Source organism: Stegostoma tigrinum, chromosome 3, assembly GCF_030684315.1.
Source record: "Stegostoma tigrinum isolate sSteTig4 chromosome 3, sSteTig4.hap1, whole genome shotgun sequence".
In the NCBI taxonomy this organism is placed as follows: domain Eukaryota; kingdom Metazoa; phylum Chordata; class Chondrichthyes; order Orectolobiformes; family Stegostomatidae; genus Stegostoma; species Stegostoma tigrinum.
The window spans coordinates 78,634,948-78,662,675 of record NC_081356.1 but is presented as its reverse complement, the minus strand read 5'-3'; the positions used below and the strand labels follow the sequence as shown (position 1 = coordinate 78,662,675).

General features: G+C 39.7%; 1 protein-coding gene across 3 annotated transcripts in view; it reads left to right on the top strand.

Annotated features, from left to right (window-relative positions):
* ythdc2 (YTH domain containing 2) overlaps positions 1–27,728 on the top strand; it is a 183,070-nt gene that overhangs the window by 110,759 nt on the left and 44,583 nt on the right. The window contains exons 23-27 of one of the 3 annotated variants that reach the window (XM_048527079.2): positions 503–708; positions 925–1,120; positions 8,302–8,408; positions 12,576–12,874; positions 23,022–23,211. In XM_048527079.2, the coding sequence (XP_048383036.1) occupies positions 503–708; positions 925–1,120; positions 8,302–8,408; positions 12,576–12,874; positions 23,022–23,211 (998 nt within the window). Of the gene's footprint in view, positions 1–502; positions 709–924; positions 1,133–8,298; positions 8,409–12,575; positions 12,875–23,021; positions 23,212–27,728 lie in introns of all 3 variants that reach the window. The other 2 variants (XM_048527075.2, XM_059644689.1) reach the window with 2 other exon arrangements.

Genomic DNA, 27,728 nt, shown 5'->3' with positions numbered 1-27,728 from the left:
TGCAACCTCCCCCTTATTCCTTTGAACCATGAACGATATCTACATCCTCCTTGAAAATACATTTATTTGGACCTCAACCACATTTTCTCATAATGAAGTCCACAGGACCATCACTCTCCGGGTGAAGATTTTTTTAAAATTTGTTCGCAGAATGCTGATGTCAATGGCTAGGAAATTTATTGAATGAAAGGATATTGGGCAGGGAGTTTTAAAACTTGGTGTGGTAGTCAAGTGACCACCATGATTCAAGGAGCTTGGCACTTTAAAATATCTGAGCTTTATTGTTGAAATTTAACTGCAGGTAGTCCAATTCACCATCAAAAAGCCAGCTCCAAGAGTTAGTGCTTTACCACTCAGCTACTGAGTTCAACATACCTGCTCGCAATCCTTCAAATGAGTGTTGTATAAATACATATTTGTCTAAATATGTTAGACTGGCTTGACTTGACTGCTTTGAAACCGTATTGTTTTCCTTCAACCTATATTTAAAATTGCCTCTCAGGTTTTGTGAGAGCACGAGGGGGTGGTGACATTCGAGATGTAAACACAAACTCTGAGAATTGGGCTGTGGTGAAAGCTGCATTAGTTGCAGGCATGTACCCAAATCTTATCCATGTTGACCGAGAGAATTTATTGCTGACTGGATCCAAAGAAAAGAAAGTCAGATTTCACCCTACTTCTGTTCTCAGCCAACCACAGTATAAGAAGGTAAGGCTTGTGATTTGTGCCATTAGAAAATTAGTCTGGAATCCTTTTCAACATCTAATAAACTTGGAACTTTGCTAAAAACTGCCTGTTTAATCAAAAAGAATATGACTGGCTGTTAAATTTAAGCATCTCTAGTATTTCACTTTTTTTATTGCATTGCTAAGTCATTCCTTGTGAAAATGTTACTCTAATGTACAACCTTTAACTTTGTATTAGATTCCTCCAGCAAATGGACAAGCTGTGGCTGTTCAAGCATTGCCCACTGACTGGCTTATTTATGATGAAATGACAAGAGCTCATCGAATAGCTAATATACGTTGCTGTTCTGCTGTAACGCCAATATCTGTAGTTTTGTTTTGTGGTCCAGCTAGACTATCAAGCAGTGCATTACAAGAGCCCTCTTCCCCTCGAGGTAACACGCGTAGTGAGTCAAAGTTATTTCTTAACAAACTGGAGTATGTTTTGCTTTTTAAAATTATGATTCTGTTTATCACCTTAAACTAACAGATAAGTTTCTAAAGTGTGGCATTGACAGTAAAGATGTGAGGTTTAATCCAGAACCATTGTGAGAACTAAAAAATGAACATTAGGCTTGAGGGTGGACCATAAGACTTTGCTTCAAGTGAGGAGAAGGTATACGTGGCTGTATACTGCCACCAAATTATTCAGTGTACACAGAACAAATATTCAGAGAATTAGATATTCCTCCAGGGTGAAAACTGGAGGTTACTACATAATAAATTTGTGTTAACTTACAGTGCTGATCGCAGAATCAGAAGTCTTCCTGCAAAATATCTTGGATTTAGTCAAGTTTACAGTTTTGGAATATTGATGACTATGAGCATTGAAAAGACAAATACAAAGGTAGTTCAAAGGAATACAAATGAAGTAACTAGAGTGAAGATTGAAGTGGATGGTATCACATTGGAGCAAGTGAATAGGTTTATCCATTTACGACAGATGGTATATTTGATAAAGTCAAAATAAAGATAGAGACAGCCAGAAGTAATTTTGTGTGGATGTAAAATGATGACAACCAGAAAACACAAATAAGTAAATTGTAAGGTGCCACATTCTATTAGTATTGTGTGTGCCTCAGAAATGGAGACAATAAGTCAGGTCTTATGGAGGAACATAGAGGCCTTTGAAATGCATTTGCTAGGATGTCATCATCATTTGGTTGGAGAGTGACGTAGTTGATTCTGAATCTGAATCACGGAAACTGATGATATAATGCCTGAATTGGCTATGATACATTTAGGAATGTTACTTAAAGAGGTGATGGTGGACAAGCCATAGCAAACATTTCAAGATTGTATGGATCAAGTGCAACAATTTTTAATTCTTAATAAAAACTGAAAGAACTGCAGGTGCTGTAAATCAGGAACAAAAACAGAAGTTATTGGAAAAGCTCAGCAGGTCTGGCAGCATCTGTGAAGAAAAAATCAGAGTTAACGTTTCTGGTCCGGTGACACGAAAATAAAGTGGGAAAGGTAACCCAGCTAATAAGGGAAATTATGGATAGTATTAGATCCAAGAAAGCAGAATAAAAATATGCTAAAAAGCTACAAATCTGAGGATTGGGAGCACTTTAGTTTCCATCAAAGGAGGACAAAGGGGTTGATTAAGAGGGGATAAAATAATGAGGATACAGTTGTGGGAAATGTACAAACTGACTGTAAAAGCTTCTCTTGGTATGTGAAGAGAAAAGGTTAGTGAAGACAAACATAGGTCCTTTACAGTTAGAAACAGGGAATTTATAATAGGGAACAGATAGATGGCTGACCAACTAAACAAATATCTTAGTTTTGCTTTCACAAAGGAGGACACCTAATGTCCCAAAAATGTTGGTAATGCAGGGCCTAGTAAGAGGAAGGAAAATCAGTATTAGTAGGAAATGGCATTTGGAAAATTTGATGAGATTAAAGACCAATAAAGCCTCAGGGCTTGATAATCTACATCCCAGAGTATTTAAGGAAGTGGCCTGAGAAATAGTGTTTGAACTGATGGCCATCTTTCTAGGTTTAATAAACACAGGAACAGCCCTTATGGATTGGATGGTATCTAACGTAATTCCACTATTCAAAAAAGGAGGTCAAGAGAAAACACCAAGTTAGACACTGGATAGCTTGACATTAATAGTGGAGAAAATCCTAGGGTTTTTTGTAAGATTTAATAGCGAAAAACTTGGGAAAGAAAAGTGACGGGAAATACAAGAGTTATAGATTTATGAAAGGGAAAACATGCATGACAAATCTACTGGAATCTTTTTGAGAGCATAACCAGTAGAATGAGGAGGATGATGCAGGGATAATTCAGTGTGATTTTGACAAGTTGAGTAAGTGGGCAAACTCATGATTAAGAATAATATGGATAAATGTGAGGTTATCTACTTTGGTAAAAACAAGAAGATAGATGAAATCGGAATGGTGATAGATTGGGAAAGAGAGAGGTGCAACAAGACTGGCATATGAGGAGTCACCGGAAATAAGCATATAGGTACAGCAAGTGATAAATAAAGCAGGTGGTGTGTTTGTCTCCATGATGAGAAGATTCTAGTATAAGAGCAGAGATGTCTTGTAGCAGTTGTACAGGGCCTTGCTGAGATCAATACCTTAATCTTGTGAATATTGGAGGGAGAATGTTTAGACTGTGGCGGGAGTGTAACAGAGGTTTACCAACTGATTCCTGGAATGGCAGGATTTACATACAGAGAGAGCCTTGTTCAATTAGGATTATTTTAAGTAGAATTTAGAAGAATGAGTGGTGCTTCTCATTGGAACTTATAAAGTTTTAACAGGACGAGACAGGGTAAACCTTATGATGTTTTCAACAACTGGAAGTCCAAAGCTAGGGCTCACTGTTCAAGGGTATATGGTAGGCCATTTAGGACTGTTGGAGAAAAACTTCATTACCCAGACAGTGGTGAGCCTGTTTAATTCACCGCCGCAGAAACTAGTTGAGGCCAGAAGATCCAGTGTTTTCAAGAGGAAATTAGTTATAGTTCTTGGGACTAAAGGGGTCAAAGGGTGTAGGGAGAAATCGTGAAGGATTATTACATTGAATGGCAGAACAGGTTTGAAGGGCCAAATGGCCTACCCTGCTCCCATTTTCTATGTTTCTGTGCATGCTTAAAATTCCATATATAGATCCCAGAGAAATGAACAGGTGTTAAAATAACTAGAGCAAATATAATGTGACACCTGGAAAAGAAAATGTTTGAAAAGTTATAGAATATCTCCAGTGGCTATGTGAAAAATTGCAAGATAGAGGAACGTGACTTATCAAGACAGGAAATTGTCTGTTAGGAGTAGCTACTAACTGCAGCAGTGTATCATTTAATTATATTTCATTCATTTTTGCATGTACGATATTTTTCGTACTACTTAGAGTACATTAGAGAATAAACTCAGTTTATGCACACTTTTGAAACATATTCTTTAGATTAAAAATTGCATTTGCTTGATTTTCCATTCTGAAAAAACTGGAATAATTTCATTGTTTCATTAAATAGTTTTGCCAGATGGCCTAACAGTTGAAAGTTGGTTTAGTAAATGTGTGTGGTACAACACTCCTTTTACCTGACTTTTCCCAAAAAATATTTTTATCTTGTACTCCTTACTAAGTCCTCATTCGCAGGTCCTTTTGACAATCCGTGAGAAGAAACTAAGGAGTTTTTGAAATGGGCAGAGATGACAATGTAGCTAAATATAGAGGCTGTAGAATCAGTAAAGTAGCATACAAAGTGCAATGGATAAAATATGTCTGAGGGAAGATCACTGATAGGTGAAGTTGAATTTGGATAAAAGCAAACCATTGAACATGATTTGAAAAATAATCTGACAAATTATTTATAACAAATGGTGTTGAAATAACAACGGATGAACAAGAAAGAAGCCTAACAGACATGGTAGACTCAATATTTAAAATACCGAAGTAGAACCCGACAAAGCCAGTAACATGTTTCGCTTTATAGCTAAAAGAACAAACATTGCTTGGATGATATTGAGCCTGGTGTAGGCCTCTGGCTACATAACACATTGAGTACTGTATTGAGTTCTGGTTGCTCATGCATGCCGACGTTTAGATGCTAGAGGCAAGGCAGAGAAGAAACACAATGCTGATCTCCAACGTTGTAGATGAGTCGTAAGGAATGATTAGAGAAGTTCAAGATATGTATTATGGGAATGTGGCATTATAGATGATCTTTGAGGCATTAAGAGTGGTGAAATGTATGTAGATGAAGAATCTGGAATGTTGCTACTATTTGAAAATAATCTAAGCCAATATTGGTCAAACTCTTTAAAAATAACTTAGCAGTGATGGCAGGAAATTATTCTTGTAGAGCTTGACGAATGATTGGTTGATGTGACATTTTTCAGTCGAATGGTAGGACAAAAACTGCATTTAGGCATTAAGCAAAGTGGGGCTACTAAAGGAAACCTCTGCTTGGATAATCAGTTATGGGTTGTATATTCTTCCCTGTCCGTTTTGTTTTATCACTTCTTTTTAACACGACCTGAATGGAAAATGTAAAGTTTATATATTATGGTTGAGAGCAGGAATGCAATAGGGATTCAAAAGCATAAACCTATTTTGTGACCTAGAGAAAATTGGAGCTCATACTATCATTTATATACTTGCATATGAAAGTTGATATATCTTGACTGAGTTGCTCTTGCAGACAAGAAAAGGCTGAATGATCTCGTGTTGTAACTATTCTATGATTCTGCTGTTATAAGAGGGAAAATTGAACAAGAATCATATCCAGCCCATATTCAATGAAGAGCCAGGCATTTGTTGTGGATCTTAACATGTTTTGTTTGTTTGCTATAAATAATCTGTTTGTATTATAGTAAAAATGTAGAGAATAAAAATATTATTGCTCTAGGTAGATAAGATTTGATTTTAGTTTTATATGTTAATTATTTTTCTCTTCTTAATTCCGCAGCCAAGTGTTAAGTCTTAAAACGTTTTTAGCCAGACTCTTGCTTCTACATTGATGGCAGCACATCTTTACATTAAACTGGTGTGGGAATATAATTTTTTTTACTGAGAGACCTTGTGTATTCTGCTCCTCACTTTCATTGCAGAATTTTAAAAGTAACTGGACTGCACATCATTGAGTAATATTTAGCTAACACCTTTCACAGATTTTGAATGAGCTGAAGTACTTGATAGGAATGAAGTAACTTTTTGGAGTGAAGTTACTATTGTAACATTAGAAAACATGGACACCAATTTTTGAACTGCTAGGTTCCACAGAAAAGATGCAAACATTTGAAATAGGAGCAGAAGTAGACCATTCGGCCCTTTGAATGTGTTCTGCCATTCAATAAGGTTATGGCTGATCCAAACCATGTGATTCCACATTTCTAACTAACCCCACTAACCTTGGATTCTCTTGGCTAGTGAGAATCTATTTACTGACTGTGTCCACTGCCTCTTGAGGCAGAGCTATCCAAATTCACACAGCAACTCTTAGGAGTTGGGACATCATGGTGAGTTTGTACAGGACATTGTTGAGGCCACTTTTGGAGTACTATAGCAGAGTTGCTCTGCTGTAGAAAGAAAGAAAGAATATTATCAAATCGAAGAGGGTTCAGAAAAGACTTCCTAGGATAGTTAATACTGGGACTAGAGGGTTTGAGTTATAAGGGGATGCTGGATAGTCTGAGACTCTCTTTTTCACTGGAGCATAGGAGGTTGAGGGGTGACCAATATAGAGGTTTATAAAATCATGAGGGCATAGATAAAATGAAGAGCAAAAGTCTTTCTCATATTGTAAAGATGAGAGTAGAAGGATTTAAAGGGGACCTGAGGAGCAACTTTCAAACAGAGGGTTGGTCATGTCTGTCATGAGCTACCAGAAGATGATAGATGCAGGTACAGTTACAACATTCAAAAGACATTTGGACAGGTGCATAAATAGGAAAGACTTAGAGGGATATGAGCCCAACACAGGGAGCGGGACTAGTTTAGTTTAGGAAACTTGATCGGCATGGACGAGTTGGACCGAAGGGTCTGTTTCTGTGCTGTTATAACTCTACAGTTCTCAGATGATTCTCCTCATCTCTAACCTGAAAGGTGACTCCTTGCTTTAAAACAGATCCCCTAGTTTTAACTCATCCACAAGAGAAATAATTCTTTCCGTATCCACCTTGTCAAGACTATTTAAAATCCATACTCTTCAACCAAGTCAACCCTCACTTTTCTGAACTCCAGTGCAAAAATATTCATCTTATCCGATCTATCCTCATAAGACAACCCAATCATTCTAGGTATTAGTACAGAACACAACTTCTGTACTGCCTTCAATCTGTTAAAATACACCCTTAAATGAAGTGACCAAAACAGCACATAGTATTCGAGTATTGTCTCAATGCCCTTTATAACTGAAGCATAATCTTCTAAATTCAATTCCTCTCTCAATTTAAAAAGAACATCGTGATTACATGTTGTACCTGTATACTAACCTCTTGTTACTAATACATGAGGACACCTAAATCTTTCTACACCTCAGAATTCCACGGTCATCTCTGTTCAAGTAATACACCTTTGTTTCCATTCTTCCTACGAAGTAAACAGCATCATGTTTTCCCACATTATACTCTGTCTGCCAGATCCTTGCCCATTTAAGCTCTATCTATAGTCATCTGCTACCACCTTGTATCTTCTACACAATGCACTTTCTCACCAATCTTGGTGTTGTCTGCAAATTTAGCCACCCATGCCTTTGCTTCCCTCCTGTCATATCCTGGCTGCCCGCTAGTCAATCTTCAGTCCATGCTAATACATTACCTTTTTTATACTGAGCTTTTATTTTCTACAATGACCTTTTGATTTGGGACCTTATCAGTTACGTGTGGAAATCCAAGTCGAGTATGACTACAGTATTTCCCAAACACGTTCCCACTCTAACCCCATTTTGAAGATTAAAAATTGCTCTGACCTGTCAGTGGGACAGGGAGGCTGAGAGTCAGGAAGGAGGACAGTTTGGGGGCTTATTGGAAGCAGAACATAACTGTTACAAGTTGCGCAGAACTTCATGGCAAACAACGCTGCCCTAGAGCTCGCCATCCCACAATTTCAGTTGATGACTACACTTGGTGTCTCAGCCCTTGACTTGGGAAGCCCTGGCTGACAGGCTCCCCTTTACGCACAGTGCAATTTCAGTAATGAGATAATGAACAGAAAATCTAATGTGGTAATGTCAGTTGTGGACCAAATGTTGGTGAAGACCCTCGGAGAAAAACTTCAGCTTTGCTTTGAATAGTTTTCTGCCAGCTTTAATGCCCGCCACAGAACGAATGGAGAAACAGCTTGATATCTGATCTAAAAGATACTACCTGATATAATGCGGCATTCCCACAAAACTGCACTGAAATGTCAGCCTAAATTGAGCATTGAATTTCCTGAATTGAGACGACACAACGATGGCGCTACCGTTGATCACGACTGTTGTCTCAGTAAAATCTCTCAATTTGGAATTGTTAAAAGTTGATCACCGTAGTTCAGAAAGCTGCTCCTCAAGAAATCTGATTAACAGTACTTTTTTTTTTAACTTTTTCTGTCCTGTATTTTGTGCAGTAGATGGTGTCACTAATGACAGTAGCGATAGTGAAATGGAAGACAAATCTACATCTAAAATGGCAACTTTAAAACTGGAAGAGTGGCTAAATTTTAGAATAGACCCTGAAGTAAGTAATTTCTGGATGTGTTCCTGTTTTATTTCAGTCTAATGATTTGAGCATAAGCAAGCTAACCTCTACAGCTACAACAGTATAATTCTTGTAAATTTTTAACATTTCAAGATGTTCTGTTGATTTCACAATTTCTGTGAAAAAAAATGATTGATTAATCTCAAAATCCATACTTAGTGAAATATTTCACTAAAGCTGTGGCCTCATAGATTAGGCTTTTCATTGCAAAACAGTACTCTTGTGAATTGTTACATTTAACTTGTTTTTATTCAGATTGAAATATCTATTACCTTGCATTATGATTCGTTTGTTTGTTTGTTTTGTTTGTTTGTTTCAAGATTAGATTGAGATTCTGGCAGTCACTGATTTTTGTGTGTGTGCTTGTATAAGTTATTTATTTGGATTCAATTCCTCAAGCAATATGCGCTCTCCAGTATGCTATGGCTTTCTGGTCATTTAAGTTTCTTTCTGCATTTAAAATGACTACTGAAGAACATGTCAGAATACTGACTTTCAAGGATCCAATTGTGCGACACAGAGAATTAACACACATTACTGTTATGGCAAATAGCTAACCATCAGATACGATACAATACTAGAAAAGTACCAAATCTTCAGTTCTGCAAATTTTTGCTTTTTTTTAAATCTCTCTCTGGAGCCAAGTCTTTAGAACTCTTGTGGACTCTCTCTGGAAACAGATGAAAGTTTACCTGTAGAACCCTGACCTCATTTGTACAAACTTCAACCTGGTTCTACCCGGTTTGAAGCTGAGTTGCAGCTCTTCCAAATTCTCTTCCTTTTGTTTCGAGATTGAGAAGATTGAGTCAGATGTAGTGATCTTAACAAATGGAGCAAATGTGACTAAAAGACATAAGGGAGAAGCTGGCCAGAGTTGATTGAATGGGAAGTGAAGCAGGGAAGACAACAATGGCTGGATTTCTGGGGGTGATTCATGACACACAGCAGGAATTCATCCCAAGACAGAAGCAGCATAAAAAGGGAATGATGGTACACAAGGGAAAAAGAAAGCAAACGATGTTGTGAAGATTAAAGGGAAGCCAGAGGATTGGGAAGCCTTTTAAGAAGAAACAGAGGATAGCTAAGCAAACAATAAAGGGGGAGACGATGAAATATGAGGATAGGCTAGCTGGTAATATAAAAGAAGATTGCAAGACTTTTTCTTAGCTATCCGAAGGTTAAGAGAAAGGCAGGAGTGGACATTCGGCTGCTGGAAAATGAGGCTGGAGAAGTAGCAATGGAGAACAAAGAAATGGCAGAGGAACTAAATAGGTACTTTGCACATCCATTTTCAAGTGAAAGACACCAACATACAAGAACTTCGAGATTCAGTGGGCAAAGGTTAGTTAAGTGGCTATCACTAAAGAGAAAGTGCTGGGAAAGCTGAAAAGTCTGAAGATGGATAAATCACCCAGACTGGATGGTCTATACTCCAGAGTTCTGAAGGAGATAGTAGAAGCAATAGTAATGATCTTTCAGGAATCACAAGATTCAGGGAGAGTCCCAGAAGACTGGAAAATGGCTAATGTAACATCCCTGTTTAAGACTGGAGTGAAGCAGAAGACAGGAAACTGTAGGCCATTTAGCCTGACCTCAGTCATTGCTAAGTTCTTACGTCCATATTTAAAGATTATATTATAGAGTACTTGGAAGTGCATGGTTAAATAAGGCTGAGTCAGCATGGTTTTGTCAAAGGGTGGTCATGCCTGACAACGGAGAGCAAGTGGATGATCTATTTAGATTTTCAGAAGGCCTTTGACAAGGTGCCACACAGGAAGCTGCTAAATAAGATGAGATAATGGTGTTGGGGGAAGGTACTGGCATGAGGAGAGGATTGGCTGACTGGCAGGAGGCAGAGAGTTGTGGTAAAGAGTTCTTTTAGGATGGCAACTGACTAATGGAGTTCTGTAGGCAACAGTGTTGGGACCACAACTATTCATGTTGTACAGTAATGATCTTGGTGAAGTAACTGAGGGCATTGTTGCTAAGTTTGTAGATGACACAGATGGGTGGAGGTACAAGTAGTCTTGAGGCTGCAGAAGGATGTGGATATAGGCGAGTGGGCAAAGAAGTGGCAGATGAAATACCATGTGGCAAAGTGTGAGGGTATTCAATTTTGTAGGAAGAACAGATGTGTAGACTGTTTTCTAAATGGGGAAAGGCTTCAAAAATCTGAAGTGCAAAGAGACTTGAGAGTCCTAGTTCAGGATTCTCTTAAGGTGAACATGCGGATTTTGGCGGTTAGGAAGGCCAACACAATATTAGCATTCATTTCACAAGAGCTAGAAAATAAGGGCAGAGATATGCTGCTGAGGCTCTAAGGATCTGGTCGGACTGCAGTTGGAATATCGTGAGCAGTTTTATGCGTTATAACTAAGGAAAGATGTGCTGGCATTGAAGGGGTCTGGAGGAGGGTTACAAATATGATCTTGGGGATGATGGTCTTGTCATATGAGGAGTGGTTGAGGACTCTGGGAATCTACTCAGTGGAGTTTAGAAGGATGAAGGAGAATCCGATTTGAAACTTAGAAGATACTAAGAGGCTTGGGTAGAATGGATGTGGAGATGATGTTTCCATGCATAAGACAGAAGGATCTGTGGACACAGCCTCGATGAAAATACAATCTTTTAGAAGTGAGCTGAGGAGGAATTTATTCGGTCAGAGAGTGGTGACTCTGGAACTTACTGTCACAAAGGGCTGTGGAGACAGTCATGAAATCTGTTTAAGACAGAGATAGACCCTTGATTAGTAAGGGGATCAAGGGTTATGGGGAGAAAGCAGAAGAGTGGAGTTGAGAAACACATCAGCATTAATCGAATGGTGGAGCAGACCTGGTTGAATGGCCTAATTCTGCTCTTGTCTTATTTTCCCAGTCATATAGTGAGCTACCTGCCTGCCACCTTCTCTCTCCTTCGTTTTAGACATCATTTTTGTGGGCTCCTCATGATTCAATTAATAATGGCACAGCTGAAACTTTCATGCATGGTCTCGCAGCAGGGCTGACCAAAGTGACTGCTCTCATCAGTTACCCTTCCTCCTGCCCCCCCTACCCTCCAATTTGATTCTGTGGGAGCAACTGGTGCAGAAAGGAGGGAACCTGTGATTGGAACAGAACAATAGGGAGAGAAGGGTACAATTCCTCACCACACATCTGTTTCTATTGTTACTCCTCCAATCATAAGTACGGATTATTTTCTTACTCCCAGGATATTTGCACTTCCACGTGTTTAGCTCTTTCTGAGGAATCATAATGCGAGGTATTGTATGTTTTCCGCCCTGTCTTTGATTTTTGTTTCACTGTTTGGATTTTGCACAGGTGATTTCACACGCTACTCCTGTATGTTGAACCATGCTCCGGTCCTTCGGTACCTGAATTGGACTTGAGTCAAATCAAAATTGAAACTGTCTAATGCTGTATTCAGATAACAATACTGTTGCTAAAGGAGGCTGTTTTATTCTGTGGTGCTTCAGATTCAGATTGATTCCAAAATCCACATTATTCAGTTGATCAATTTAATTTCAGCATGGATCTCATCTCATCTCTAGCCTGCCAACAGCCCCACCACACTCTGTCATGAATTTCTGATCAGCAATATACTGCTGGCACATGGTATCTTGCTACAAAATGTATTCGCTGATCCAAGCATACACTCATAAATGATTATATAAGAATAATGACCTGTATACGTGTGCATGATGTACCATTGGAGATTGTATCGATGATCTGAAATTAGTACTTAATGAACAGTGTCTTGACTAAAGTTCTAATCAAACTATGAATCATTTAGGTTGCTGACTCAGTCGTAGGTTTACTAGAATAAAAGATGGAAATGCTAGAGAAAAACAAGTTTATGTTTCGAGTCCAATCGGTCATCTTTGGAACTCTGAGTTTACTGGAATTGCCCACTTATTTTTCCTGATTTCACCTTTGATAAAATAATCAGAGCATTAATAGATCACCTGTTCATTTGTTGTTAATATGCCATATGTGCCTATATAAGTAAGTGCACTTCAAAAATAATCCATTGGTTTTAAATTGCTTTGATATGATCTGAGGATATAATAAAGAGCCATAAAAATGCAAGTTCATTGTGCGGCTTGTTTTCTTTTTTGTTAATGAATTTTCACTATCTGTCTTGTTACAGGCAGCAAGTCTTATCTTACAGTTACGGCAGAAGTGGCACAGTCTATTCCTGAGACGTATGCGTGCTCCATCAAAACCTTGGACTCAGGTAGACGAAGCAACTATCAGAGCAATCATTGGAGTCCTCAGCAGTGAGGAGCAAGCAGCAGGGTTGCAACAACCTTCTGGAATTGGTCAAAGACCAAGACCGATGTCTTCGGAAGAACTTCCTGTCTCCTCATCTTGGCGGTCGAACAGCAGGAAAAGCTCAGCTGAAACAGAGTTTTCAGATGATTCTTCCAGTGTGGAATTCAGAGAAAGGTAGAACTATAGCAGTACATCAAATTGAATAGTAATTGATCTGAAAAATATCTCTTGATGTGAAGAGGGTATTCTTTTAGTATCTAATCTTGGGTGTTACTGAAGCAAAAATTCCATGGCATAACACCATGTCTCATGCCGTATATTCTCAAATGACATGAGAATCACTCTATTTAAGTATGAGGTGATTTCTTGATTATGTAATGGCCTTCACATAAACAGACAAGGTCAATAAAGCAATTTGAACGAAGAACAGTGACATAAATGGAAATAATTCATGTTGTTAGGAGGTATGCAGCAAGTTTTAATTATGGTAATTAAAAAGTGCAGGATCTTCTGAGGGATGGCAGTCTCTCTCCGATTTCAACCCAGCCCCTGTTTGTTTAGGAAAGGAGAGAGGTTCACGTTTCTGAGAGGAGATTCTAACCAGTACTCCTTCAGAAATGCAGGGCTGGAGTTCCCTTCTGACAGTTTTGTCGTAGTGCAATACTATCAAGAAGGCAAACCACACCCTCATTTCACAGTCATATTCTGAAATTTAGAGGTCCGACATCACAGACTGCTGTCAAATATTAAATACGTAAGTTAAGTAGGGGAGGCGATGGCCTAGTGGTATTATCACTGGACTGTTAATCTAGAGATCCAGGCAATGTTCTGGGGACCTGGGTTCAAATCCCGTCACGGCAGATGGTGGAATTTGAAGTCAAATGATGATCATAAATCCATTGCAGATTGTCAAGGGAAAAACCCATCTCGTTTGCTAATGTCCTTTAGGGAAGGGAACTGCCACCCTTACCTGGTCTGGCCACACATGACTCCAGACCCACAGCAATGTCGTTGACTCTTAACTTCCCTTTGGGCAATTAGTGATGGACAATAAATGCTGCCTGGCCAGAGATGCCAGCATCCCATGAATGAATAAAGAAATCCAGCAGCTGGATGGAGAATGGGGTGTGTGATGGGTGAATGCTGTGGGTGGCTGCAGACTATCAGGTGACAAGGGGTCAAGGAAGTGATGCAGTGTTTAAGGTAGATCAGGGGTGGGTGGGAAAAATCTAGCCAGGAGGAGGGGGATTGGTACAACACACATTAGGCCTGGTGACAGGAATGGTTGAGAATTGGCTTGAGTTTGGCAGGGTGGGGGTCCAGAGTGGGGGAATATGGAGTTGGCTCTGGAGTAGATGAAGGGAGAGGTTGGGTTCAAGATGTGAAACAGGGCTGGAGTGGTGTGACAGGGTTTGTGGGAAGTAAGTATGATGTCAGTTGAATAGTTAGTCAGGAATTAGACTATGTATTTAATAGTTCCACAGGAAGTTTGCAACTATTAATCAGAATTCTCTGGTCTTACCTGAAGTCTGGCTTCGTTTAGCTTCTCCTGTTTGGGAACTGCTTGTAGACCTGTTAGTATACAGTGCTTGAAGTTAGCACAGCTGGGACAACAGATCAGGCGGCTAAGTGGATTGCAGTGGAAGCTTTGCTGTTTGTCAATTAACACCTCACTAAGCATTAAATGGCTGCTAAGCAACATACAGGCAAGCTGTGTGGACCATTGGCTCTTTGAGTTGTGGAACAGAAAGCTCCGCAATCCATAAAACCCTTGTTCTAATTTTTTTTCCAATTTTTTTTTTGCTTGCTTATCTTCTAACTGTTAAATCAGTGGCTAATTTGGAGATAGCACATTTTAAGTTAAATTGTTGTAATTCAATTTGATTTCTTGTCTGCACAATTAAGTTATCCATTTTTCTGTATCTTGATTGAGATCCCATGGTTTCACATGATATTCTTGCAAGTCAGAATACAATGGTAAAGGTTCTCTGAGCTCTGAATCTTTCTGCCGCGGAAGCTCTTACTACAATATATTGTGTAGATAACATAATGAAAATCGTAATATTTTAACTCAGATAAATTTTTTCCTGTTTGTTCAAGAATGGCAGCAAACATCAAGTCCACTGTGGCCTTTGGCGAATTATGTCGCCTGATCATGTGCTTCTAATCTCATTATCTGTGCAAGCACGACGTAGTGTGAGTAACTTGACAAAATTGCTTGGCAAGTGTTGGAAAAGGTTATGAGATAGGATTTATAATCATCTAGAAAAGAATAATTTGATTAGGGATAGTCAGCACGGTTTTGTGAAGGGTAGGTCGTGCCTCACAAACCTTATTGAGTTCTTTGAGAAGGTGACCAAACAGGTAGATGAGAGTAAACCGGTTGATGTGGTGTATATGGATTTCAGCAAGGCGTTCGATAAGGTTCCCCACAGTAGGCTATTGTACAAAATGCGGAGGAATGGGATGGTGGGCAATATAGCAGTTTGGATCAGCAATTGGCTTGCTGAAAGAAGACAGCGGGTGATGGGAAATGTTCATCCTGGAGACTAGTTACTAGTGGTGTACCGCAAGGGTCAGTGTTGGGTCCACTGCTGTTTGTCATTTTTATAAATGACCTGGATGAGGGCGTAGAAGGATGGGTTAGTAAATTTGCAGACGACACTAAGGTCGATGCAGTTGTGGATAGTGACGAAGGATGTTGTAGGTTACAGAGAGACATAGATAAGCTGCAGAGCTGGGCTGAGAGGTGGCAAATGGAGTTTAATGCGGACAAGTGTGAGGTGATGCACTTTGGTAGGAGTAACCGGAACGCAAAGTACTGGGATAATAGTAAGATTCTTGGTAGTGTAGATGAGCAGAGAGATCTGAGTGTCCATGTACACAGATCCTTGAAAGTTGCCACCCAGGTTGACAGGGTTGTTAAGAAAACAGACAGTGTTTTAGCTCTTATTAATAGAGGGATCGAGTTCCGGAACAAAGAGGTTATGGTGAAGCTGTACAAAACTCTGGTGCGGCTGCACTTGGAGTATTGCGTACAGTTCTGGTCACCGCATTATAAGAAGGATGTGGAAGCTTTGGAAAGGGTGCAGAGGAGATTTACTAGGATGTTGCCTGGTATGGAGGGAAGGTCTTACGAGGAAAGGCTGAGGGACTTGAGGCTGTTTTCGTTAGAGAGAAGAAGGTTGATAGGGGACTTAATTGAGACATATAAAATAATCAGAGGGTTAGATAGGGTGGATAGGGAGAGCCTTTTTCCTAGGATGGTGACGGTGAGCACGAGGGGGCACAGCTTTACGTTGACGGGTGAGAGATATAGGACAGATGTCAGAGGTAGTTTCTTTACTCGGAGAGTAGTAAGGGAATGGAACGCTTAGCCTGCAGCGGTAGTAGATTTGCCAACTTTAAGTACATTTAAGCCGTAATTCGACAAGCAAACGGATGTATGTGGAATAGTGTAGGTTAGAGGGGCTTCAGATTGGTATGACAGGTTGGCACAACTTCGAGGGCCGAAGGGCCTGTACTGTGCTGTAATGTTCTATGTTCTAAGTGAGCAGAAGGTTTTTTTTTCCACTGTAGAGAGATTCTGGGTTCAAAGTCACTGGTGCCATATTTAAAAGCCAGTTGGACACCACTTCAGACCCTACAAGTCAAGAACTGCCTGTCAGCCTTTGGCAATTGTTCCTGCAAGTGAAGAGATGCCAACAAAAAAAGCTTTTATTGACTCCTTGCTTCACTGAATGTGATGTGCAAAATGTTGCTGAACATAGCCACAGAAAGACAGGATATCTGGTAAATAAAATAAAAAAGACTATTCAGTCACATTTTCCCAGCCTGGTACAAACCCTTGCACAGATCAGTGCTCTTGAACCCCACAAGGGATGGCAAATGGTGCCTGAATAAATTCCATCATCTCCATACTGTACAAGGCTGAGTGGCTCATCTTCTCTGTCTAATTTGCAGGATGGCTAACTAAGGGTGATAGACTGAAAGCCTGAGCACCACATGTATCATGCTCAAACGACTGACCCTTCCTGCTGCCCGCACTTCCAATTTACTGGCATTAGGGTCCCCTCACCACCTCATGTGGTTATGTGCGCTCTCAAAATGCTACTGCAACCTATTGCAGCTCTCTACAGTCTTCTGTTTACCTCCACGAAGCGGGTGTTTAACTTACATCAAGTTGCTTATCTCTTGAGGAAGGGAGTATTGAATTAAATAGAGCAGACCAGAACTACTATTTGTGGTGAGGAGGCGATGACAAGGGTCTAGGAGCCAGTAAGCGACATTGACCTTTTTTTCCCAAATGAACATCTATCCTAAAATTTTACATAATCATCTTTTGTCTGCAACAACTAATTCCTTCTGTTCTCTTCAACAATCACCAGTGGCACCAGGACTCCTCACAAGAAAGAGATCGAAGTCTGAGTTGCACTATCAAACTCTTCATCTGTACCCTTCAACACCGTGATGGGTACTCTATCTAGGTTAGACTTGGGGACATAGTCTGATGAGCGCTTCACTGACAAGTCTCCACAATTGGTGGAGGATGAAAATCCAAGGACTTGGAGGGTTACCAAAGGCAACACACTTGCTCAGCCCTTTGCAGAAGACTTGCCCCTGAACACAGTCGTACGTTTCGGTGTAAATCTGCAGAGAGGGAGACATCAAAAATAAAACAGATACATGGTGAGCTGGAATGAAAGATAAGGGAATCTATCCATGCCCAGTTATGGCTCTGGTATACAAGCACTGGCAGTTTCCATGGAAAGGGCAGCAGCCACCTTGGAGACCCAAGTTCAATGGAACCCTGCTGGATATGCATATGGACCTTCACTCCATCACTTTAGCGGCCAACGTGCAGCATCAGTAGCGAGCCCAGAGAGGGGTGAAGCATCTGAACCTCGCCCAAGTGCCCTTTCTTTGAAGTGACTGACAGGTACCTGACAGCAGCTGCTCAGACAGTTCAGAGATGCATTGCCCATCCACCTCAACCCTGCCTGTGACCCTAATGCCTCCAGCAGTTCAGCCAAGGAAGGTGAATTTGTCTGCAGTCAGGGCATTCTCAGCAGGATGAAGCCGTCTGTGTTGAAAGCCATGGGATAGTTGCTAAAATCTTCAAAGTCAACAAGGTATACTTCATAGCACGGATCCTCCACTGTAATTGTACATGTCAGTCCTTCATATAAATGTAGTCTGAAAGGAGAGGAAGGAAAAAACATTAAGGGCACATCAGTATCATGGAGGTTCAACTGCTGTGTACAATTTGCACTTTTGTTTGCTTCCACTATTCTCATATCTCTGGTAGTCTTATTGTTCCTGTTGCCTCAGGCTAGGTGGGGCATTGTAGAACACGGAATCAGAATTTAACAGTACTCAAAGAGACCATTCAACCAATCATGTCTGTACCTGGTCCCAAAAGAGTTATCCAGCTAGTATCATTTTTCAGTCCTATCTCTGTGGTCCTCTAAATTCATTACATTCAAATATATATTCTGCGCTGTCCTGAAATCTCCGTATGGAATTTGTTTACACCACTCTCCCAAGCAGTGCATTCCAAGTCCCAACAACTCTGTCAAGTTTCTCCCCATCTCTCTCTCCTAGCTCTTTTGTTGACAGTATTGTAATTGTGACCCCTAATTACTGACATACTGCCTAGTGAAAACAAAATGTCCTTCTTTACCCTGTCAAAATTGTGTGTATACTTGAACGCTTCAGTGAGATTACTTGTAATCTTATCTCTTCCAAGAAGAATAATTCTAATTTCTGTAATTTTCTGTTGTATTTAAAAACGGTCATTCCTGGTATCATTCTCGTAAATCTCCTTTGTACTGTCTCCAGGGCTTTAGCATCCTTTGTTAAATAAGATGCCCAGAACTGAAAACAATTATATTGTTCTGAGTAATTACTTTGTAGAGGTATTGTATCAGTTCCTGGCTTTTATACTGTGTGCCTTTACTGTCTGAAAGCAGTTTATAAGCCTTCTTAACGACTATTTCAACTTCCCTTGCCATCTTTAGAGATGTTTTGCACCGTATTTTTTCTTTATTCATTCATGGGGTGAGGGTGTTGCTGGTTGGCAGCATTTACTGCCTATCCTTAATTGCCTAGAGGTCAGTTAGTGGTCAACCACATTGCTGTGGGTCTGGAGTCACATGTTGGCCAGGATAGATAAGAATGGAAGTTTCTTGCCCTCAAGGACATTAGTGAATCAGATGGGTTTTTCCTACAATCCACAATGGACACTGATTATCATTAGACTGTTAATTCCAGATATTTTATTGAATTCAAGTTCCACCACCTATCATGGCAGGATTCAAATCTAGGTCCATAGAATTTTATCTCTGCCTCTGGGTTAACAGTCCAGCGATCACTAACACTATGGGGCCATCACCTCCCCCGATTATCCTGCTCAAAGTTGTGCTATTGAGTCTGTATTGCCTCCATGTTTCTTCTACGTTATCTCTCATTTCACTGTATTGAAATTCATTTGCTAGGTGTCTGCCCATTTGGCCAACTTGTTAATGTCCCAGTGAAGTCACTTCGTGTCATCCTTTCAATTCACTTTCTCACTACCTTCGTCTCATTTGCAAATTTAGAATTTTTGACCTTAGTACCCATCTCCAAATCAATACTCCAAATCAGCTATCTGTAGTTCAAGAACTGCCACCTCTGGCACTACATGCAGATGTGACTGTCCTAGATATCTTGTGGATCCAAAATATCCCACATCTTACATTCCACACACATTAGAAGCATTCCCAAAGACCCTGCCATTTTTACTGGCCTAGATGATGCACACTGTTGCGGCTGTGCTGTTTCTAAGTCAGTACCAAATTTTCTAACTTCATTTATTTCCCTCATTTTTTTCTAAATTTGGTACCAGTTTTCACAGGCAGATTCTCAGAGAATTAAGGCTATTGAGACTGCCAGGTACAAATATTTTTTTGATCTCTTTATAGTTTGGGTTGTTGCTGGCTGCATTTATTGTCCATCCCTAATTGCCCTGTACAAGGTGGTGGTGAGCCATTAATCAGGTTCTTCACTTTATGTAGCAAATGTAGCAGTCATTTTGAACACACGAAACATCAATAAGCGATGATGTGTTAATCTGTGATGTTTGTGAAACATAAGTGTTGACCGCCATATGCTTGTCTTCAAATAGTGTTGTGTTCATCTGCGATGACAAGGAAGGCCTTGGTTTAATGTTTCATTTAAAAGACAGCCCTTCTGACAGCGCAGCATTCCCTCACTACTGTGTTCCTGTGGTAGTTGCGTCTCTTTTGCGGTGGGATTTGAACCTGTGAACTATTAAGTGTGACAGTGCTCCCATGAGCCAGGATTGATGATAAATGTGGGTCTGGGAGGTTTAGCTTTAGGATCCAGTTGGATTTTTATAACAATATCAGCTTTTCACTTTTTCTGTTTAGTCAGAAATGACCAGGTTTAGTGAATTAAATTGCATTTAGTAACTGTGGGGCATGAGCTCACACCTGCAGGATTGCTTGTCCCCCCCGTAGCAGAACTACCCAGCTGCATGCAAGTGTCTTAGACTGTTAACTGGGTTTGGGGAGACAGGTGATGCAGTGATAATGACTCTGGACCTGCAATCCAGTATCCCCAGCCAATGTTCGGGGACGTGAGATTTGATGAAATCTGAATTCAAAAACAAAAAACCTTAAATAAAATGCTGGCTCAATAGTGACCGTGCAACTGCTGTCAACTATCGCAAAAAAACAACTGGGCCACAAATGGACCCTGGGGAAGGAAATTCACTTGCCCCTACCCAACTCAGCCCACATGCGACTGCAGGCCAACAGTAATGCGGACAACCCTGAACTGCGCTCTGGACAACCAAGGATGTGAGCAAAATAATATGTTGTTCTGCAAAGATTGCAGTGGCGACTACAGATAGCCTCATCCAACAGAACTACAGAACCTTAACTTGGAGACTGTGTAGCCAAGGTACTACAGCTGAATGTTGGGTGCTTTGAGGCTAACTATAAGATGTAGAGTAGAATCAGGAAAGATTCTGGAATCTGTGTGCTTCCCTGCATTTCAGGAGGGAAAGCTTTGTCTTGTTCTGTGTCTCAACAGAATGCTGTAATATTTAAATCTGTGTGATGGCTCGTGCTGCCACCTATATTTTGTTTCCCATGTTCTGCAACAGTCTATAGAGAAGAGATGGAAAAATCATATTATACTTTAAGTAATGGCATAGAGGATGTTTAGGCATAGGAAGGGCGTGGGGAAGAATCATGGCACTCTGAAAGATTGAAGGGACACAGACATAGAAACACTCAAGGAAAAGTCTAAAAATTTTTGACTTGCATGTCCTCATGAAGGTGTGTACTCCCTAATGTGACCCTGCTGTCTTTGGCATAAGGGACCATTTTAGTTCAAATTGATGTGTAGATGCACTCAGTAACACAGTTGCTTTATTAGTAGCATTTGTCTAGGATAAGATGTGTATAGGAACTTTCTCTTTTTAAAAAAAAGATGAAGACATCAGATCCGCACTTGCAAGGACTACACCTTTTATTGCATAGTGATAAACCAATGAAAACTGAATCCAGTGAGCATTATGACTTGGTTTCATTCTTCTACTATTTTTTTCATGCCTTGAACATTTCTTTCTATTTAAATAATCATTCAGTTCCCTCTTGAATGCCTCAATTGAACCTGCGTCCACGAGATTCTAGACTCAGACCACTTATGGTGTGAAAAAGTCCTTTCATGCTTCACCTTTGTTTTTTTCAAATCACTTTAAATCTGTGCCCTTTTTGTTTTTAATGAATGAGAACAGTTTCTTCTTATCTAATTTATCCAGATCTTTCATGATTCTGCAAGCTATTAGATTTCCACTTCACCGTCTTCTCTCCGAGGAAAACAATCCTAACCTCTCCAGTCTATCCGTGTAACAGAAATTTCTCATCTTTAACCATTCTTGTAAATCTGTTCTGCATTCTCTACTTTCACATGCTGCTTATATAGTGACACCCGGAACTGTGTACAATACTCATTGAGTTCTAACAAGTGTCTTAGACAAGTTAAGCATCACCAATCTTGTACTCTATGCACTATTAATAAAAGCCCAGGATCCCCAGATTTGCAACAAATCAATTTGCTTGACTGACCGTGACCAACCCTTCACCACCCTCTAGTAGAAATGGACCAGTCCTGGATTGACTGTGCTACCCCTTGAATTACTAGATCCCACCATCATCTCAATAAACACTCATTTCTTCTGACGTTCATATAATGCCGCCCTCTTCAAGCACATGCAGCTGTGTTTGCCACATATATTGATGATACACTATACAATGATACATTCATCCTCTCCTTGACCATTACATATCTTCATCATTGCTAACTGACCCAGCCCACAAAAATCTCAAATCCAGACTGCGGGATTACTGCCTGAATCCACCCAGAAAAGCTAGCTGTGAGATTACAGGTGTTGCTTGAGCCATCTCAATAACAAACAACCTGAGACTTTGTGGGTGATATGTTGTCGTTGTGCAGTTGTGGGATGGAGCGTCCAAGAGTAGTTTGCTGTAGTTGTAACTTTTCCAAAGTAGAGCTATGAATTCACCCAGACTGGAGTTAGAGACACCAACTTGACAAATACCTATTCAGTTTTTACTTTTTATTTTGAAACATTTGAGTTTCTTGATGAGGAGAGGTTAATTGACAGAAGTTAATAGGGTGAGTCTGTAACTAATAAGTGTAATTGCATGCAAATAGGCTTTTTGTCACTTGATGGTCAGCATTTGATCTCTCCATCTAAGGAGCGAGGACTTAATTGTGACATTGCTTCTCAACTATGAGAATCTGATTTTTGGCCCAATTAAGACATTACACTCCGTGTTATTCTTGCCACCTCACAGAGGGAACAAATATGCTAGTTTCCTCTTCACAAATGCTGCTGGATTTGCAATAACCAGCATTTTCTGCTTTATTTCACATTTCTAGCTACCACAGTCTTTTGCTTTCGTGTTATTTCTATGCTTCTTTGATTGAGAAGAACTATTCACTAATGTCAACTTACACATGTAAGATGGTGGTAATTGACCTGTCAAATGTAAAATTATAGTAATGTTATTGTGAAAGATAATAGAATTAGAATTAGAATTTTACAGCACTGTGGTAGATGATTGGAATATCACTTCTGTGTTGAGTGTCTGAGATTTTCATTTAACTTCTTTACCCTGCTTTTTCTCTGTACTCTCTACTTTTTAGAAATACTTAATTTCCTTTATAAGATTTTGATGTTTTACATTTGCAAAAATAGTACACACCAGTATTTTTCTTTTTATAGGGTTCAATTAAAGTCGTCGCAGCAGCAGCAGCAGCAGCAGCAGCAGCAACAGCAAAGGTACAAAGAGAGGGGCTTCCTCCATCCTAAGAGGAGTGCTGATGACAGATCAGATCAGTCATCTGTAAAATCGACAGACAGCAGCAACTATCCCAGCCCCTGTGCCAGCCCGTCTCCACCACCTTCAGGCAAAGTAAGTTTGTTTATTGAAATGCTCTCTTAAGAGTAATTGAATTTGATGGATTGAACGGCTTATTTCTTCTCCATTAGGTAATGTTTCTTGCAGCATACAGTCAAACTTGGAGGTGGGGTATCAAAATATAAGGGAAAAGGCAGGGACAGCTTCTTGATATGTTCCCACCAGCTTACAATTTTTCTGGAGTCTACTTTAAGAATTTGACTGTTGCTTGCCCTGCAATTCTAACTGGAAGGTGGTGAAAGTAGTAGTTGAGCTAATTAGTGACCATTTTTAGAAGGAATTTGGAATTTCTACTGGGGCACAATGAGAGGTTGGAGCCATAACGTGCACATGCAGTATTGACATTGTAGGTTCAAATTGGCAAATCTTAGGTCATCGAGAACTAAATGCCGTAATCTAAATGTGGCCTGAGTAAAGTTCTATACAGCTGCAACATGACTTGCCAATAATTATACTCTATGCCTCGACCAATAAAAGGCAAGAACGTCATATGCTTTCCTGACTGCCTTATCCACTTGCATTGCCACTTTCATGGAACCGTGGACCTGTATGTCTAGATCCCTCTGTATTCAAAGTTTTGGCAAAGATCTGTAGCTCGGGTTGTGGATCAGGTTAACTTGCTCGCTGAGCTGACTTGTTCTCGTTCAGCTGTTTCATCACCATGCTAATTGATATTATCAGTGGATCCTTCGATGAAGTGATGTTCTTCTACTTTGCTTGAAATTTATACTGTCCGGTCTGTAATGGCGATCTAATTACAATATCTAAGGCCATCAGTTTAAATGGGACAGGGTAACCATAGTAGCCCAAGCCAAACATAAACATGCATGGGAATTACTGAAGGTGAATTCTCCACCTATAATACAATCATCAAACACACAGAATTAGACCCTATTTACAAACTCGTACAGATCAAAACTGGAAATGACAGTGCTCGCCATTTGGACCAAACAGTATAAATTCAAAGCAGAGCAGAAGAACACTGCTTTATTGGAGGCTCCACTGATGATGTCACCTAGCATGCTCACTAAACGTCTGAACAAGAACAAGCCAACTCGGCGAGCAAGTAAACTACCTCATCCCTCTGTATGTTAATGCTTCTAAGGATTCTGCCATTTACTGAATACTTTCTCTTTCATTCGACCTTCCAAAATGTATCACCTCACATTTGGCTGAATTAAATTCAATCTGCTATTTCTCCGCCCTTGTCTCCACCCTATCTACGTCTTGCCGAATTGTCTGGCAATCCTCACTATCTGCGGTTCCCCCAACCCTCCCCAAACTTTCTAATCAGACCACCTACGTTCTCTACCATCTCATATATTTCTATATGTACTGCATACATAAAACAAATAACAAGGGCCCTACCACTAATCCCTGTGGAACACCACTGGCCACAGATCTCCAATCAGAAAAACACCCTTCCACTGTCTTCTATGACCAAGCCACTTCTGTATTCATCTTAACAGATCACCACAGATCCCATGTGACTTCTCCTTCTGTATCAGCCTGCCATGAGGGACTTTAATCAAAGGCCTTGCTCAAGTCCACGTAGACAATATCTACCACTTTGCCCTCATCAGTCATCTTTGTCACTTCATCAAAACCTGAATCAAGTTTGTGAGACATTACCTCCCCTGCAAAAAGCCATACTACTCAATGCTAATTAGCCTATATTTTCCAAATATGAATAAATCCTGACACCAAGAATCTTCTCTAATAGTATCCCCTCCATTAATGTAAGGCTCACTGGCCTGTAATTTCCTGGATTATCCCTGTTGCACTTAAAGGAACAACGTTGGTTATTCTCTCATCCTCCTGAGACCTCAACTGTGACTAAAGAGGATTTAAAGATTTTATGCAAGGCCCTAGTAATTTTTTTTCCTCCCTCCATCCCTCACTATTCTGTGATGGATCTTATCAGGTCCTGGGGACTTGTCTACCTTAATGCTTTTCTAAACACCCAGCAGTACCTTTGTTATATCAACAGGACTAGAATATCAACATGTATTGATTGTGTGTTCCTCTGTTCAGGCTTCTTGTGCATTCCTAATTTTGGTGGCATGCTTTCACATGTCAAGGTCCCAACCTCAAACACCTTCCCTGTGCCTCTCCACCCTTCTTTCCTTTCTTCTTCTAAGACGTTCCTTGAAATATAACAAATAATTCTTTGTGTTGCAGTGTGTGCTTTGCTTTATAATACTCTTGCTGAAGTATCTTGGGACATTGTGTAATGTTAAATGTGCTGTCTAAATACAAGTTGCTATTGTGATTTTCTTTTTGTTGAAGACAGTTTCATTATAATGTATTAAGGTAGGTAGTTTGATGAAAGGTGTGAGATACTTATGTTTTAATATAGTGGAATCAAGGGTTATGGGGATAAGGCAGGAACAGGATACTGATTGTGGATGATCAGCCATGATCATAATGAATGGTGCTGGCGTGAAGGGCTGAATGGCCTACTCTAGCACCTATTGTCTATAATATCGTTTATTTTAGAGGTTATTTTGAACTAGTGCCATGGGGGAGTTGTTCTATGTGTCTGCAAAGGTTTAATGAATAACTTGGAAGTATTTCTTTAGTCATTATGATGTTTTTAAAGAAACACATGAGTGAGTGTTATTGGAGCCTGAATTTGAATTGGAATTTGTTTACATTGAAAGCATGTTTGAGTTAGCAAAGTAAATTGGTGTCAGAGAAGATCTAGAATGTTTTTTTTTGTAGTAGATATACTCATAGCTTTAAGAAACCTTTTAGTTTTTAGAAATCATCTATGAAGCTGGCTGTATAAACTAGTTTGCCCTGATGATGGGAGATGGTTAAGAAATGGATTACCTCATTATAAGGAGTTTAGATAGTAAGTTCCAGACCAGAAGTGTTTTGTTAAAACCCTTAAGGCAATATTTGAAGCTGAGGTAGTCTAAGCTAAGTTGCACGAAGACTTGAGGAAGAGGGTATCAAATTCTTGACAGTAATATTTAAAGCATCAATTGATTTCAGCTGTATAAATATTGGTGTAGAAGGGAATTCTTTCTGGTATTTGAGTAATGCAAAAGGGTGTTGTGTGTAAAGATTTTGGTTTATTGTCTGATATCCTTGTACAGTTTGTATGAAGATGTTTTAATTGTTAGAACTACATGTGCAGCATTGCACAGTTATGTTTCAAAGACCACCTCATTAAAATCAAGAAAAAAGTCCATCAAACCAGGGTTCAGACTGGGATCTGATTGGTCCAGTAATAACATCCGCTGGAATTATAATATTTCTCATGCCGTTATGAAAAAGTGATCAAACCCTCTTAAGATAATTAAAACCAAAACACTCAGACGCTCACCTTGCCTCATAGTCTGTTAAAGTAATTGTGAACAGTGTATAATCCACCTCACACCCCCAATCCGTTATAAGGTTGTGGCTAAATGAAAGAAATCCCTGATACTCACTCTATAAGCAGCAAATAACAAGTTTATTTATCTAACAATGAACAAGTTACAGAACTACTAACAAACCAATTCCCCCTTAATTACCAAATATTCCCAAATAAAACAAAATTCTAATGGTATGCTGTTCAGATAGATACATGTCCTCCTTCTTACAAAAATTAATTTTCAAAAACTTATCCTGGCTGTAGTTTCAAGAGATTAAGTCTTCCGGCATGTACTTTGCTTTCTGCACTGTCTGTCAGTCAAGAACGCTGTCCTCCATCGAATTCTTGTCAGGAATATTAGCTAAGAGTGCCATTGTACCTTTATTTAGATGGTGATTACTGTGAGGTTTTAGTAATTTCTGTGAGAGCCAGTGATTTTCTCTTTCTTTAGGGCCGTTGAGAGCTGTTCCCTTGTCAGTTGGCAGATTGCTCTCATGCTGATTTTCAAATGTCCTCCTCTTTTATGCCCTTGATGACCTATTAATTTATTACAATATGTTTGGTTTGAGGTTGTCAAAACCATTAAATTTAAATTTAAACTGGGCTTTGGTATCTAGGGCCTTGTTTAAATTAATTGGCTAAATTCAAAAACCCATTGTCTTGGTAAAAATGATGCTTTGCCTGCTAGTAGTATAGCATTTTGAAACAATGTTTCAGTTTCAAGAACTCTGTGTCTACTGCTGCCTGCAGATTTTTTAAAATCTTCAAGCCTAAAAAAACACTTGCTAAAGGGACTATGCATTCTTCCCACTATCATTTTACAAACAAATTCTAACCTCCTGTCTTCTAATTCACGAGTATTACCACCAACTTTGCAACATTACTTAATTTAAATTATCTTCACGGTACATCATAGTTTAGGTTTTGTTTGTAGGTTTTGTTTTCCTAGGAGTTCTGTTTGCATTTCTAATACTGTCTAAATTTAATATAACATTTAAAAATACTACTGCTGCAATTCCGTTTCAGACAGCCTGTCAGCTAAATAAGTTGAATACTTGCTGATAACTGGAATAGAATGTTTGAGTCTTAAAGTTAAAATTGTCTGGGATGAAAGATTTTTGTCTCTTGTCAGCCAGTCTGTTTGGAC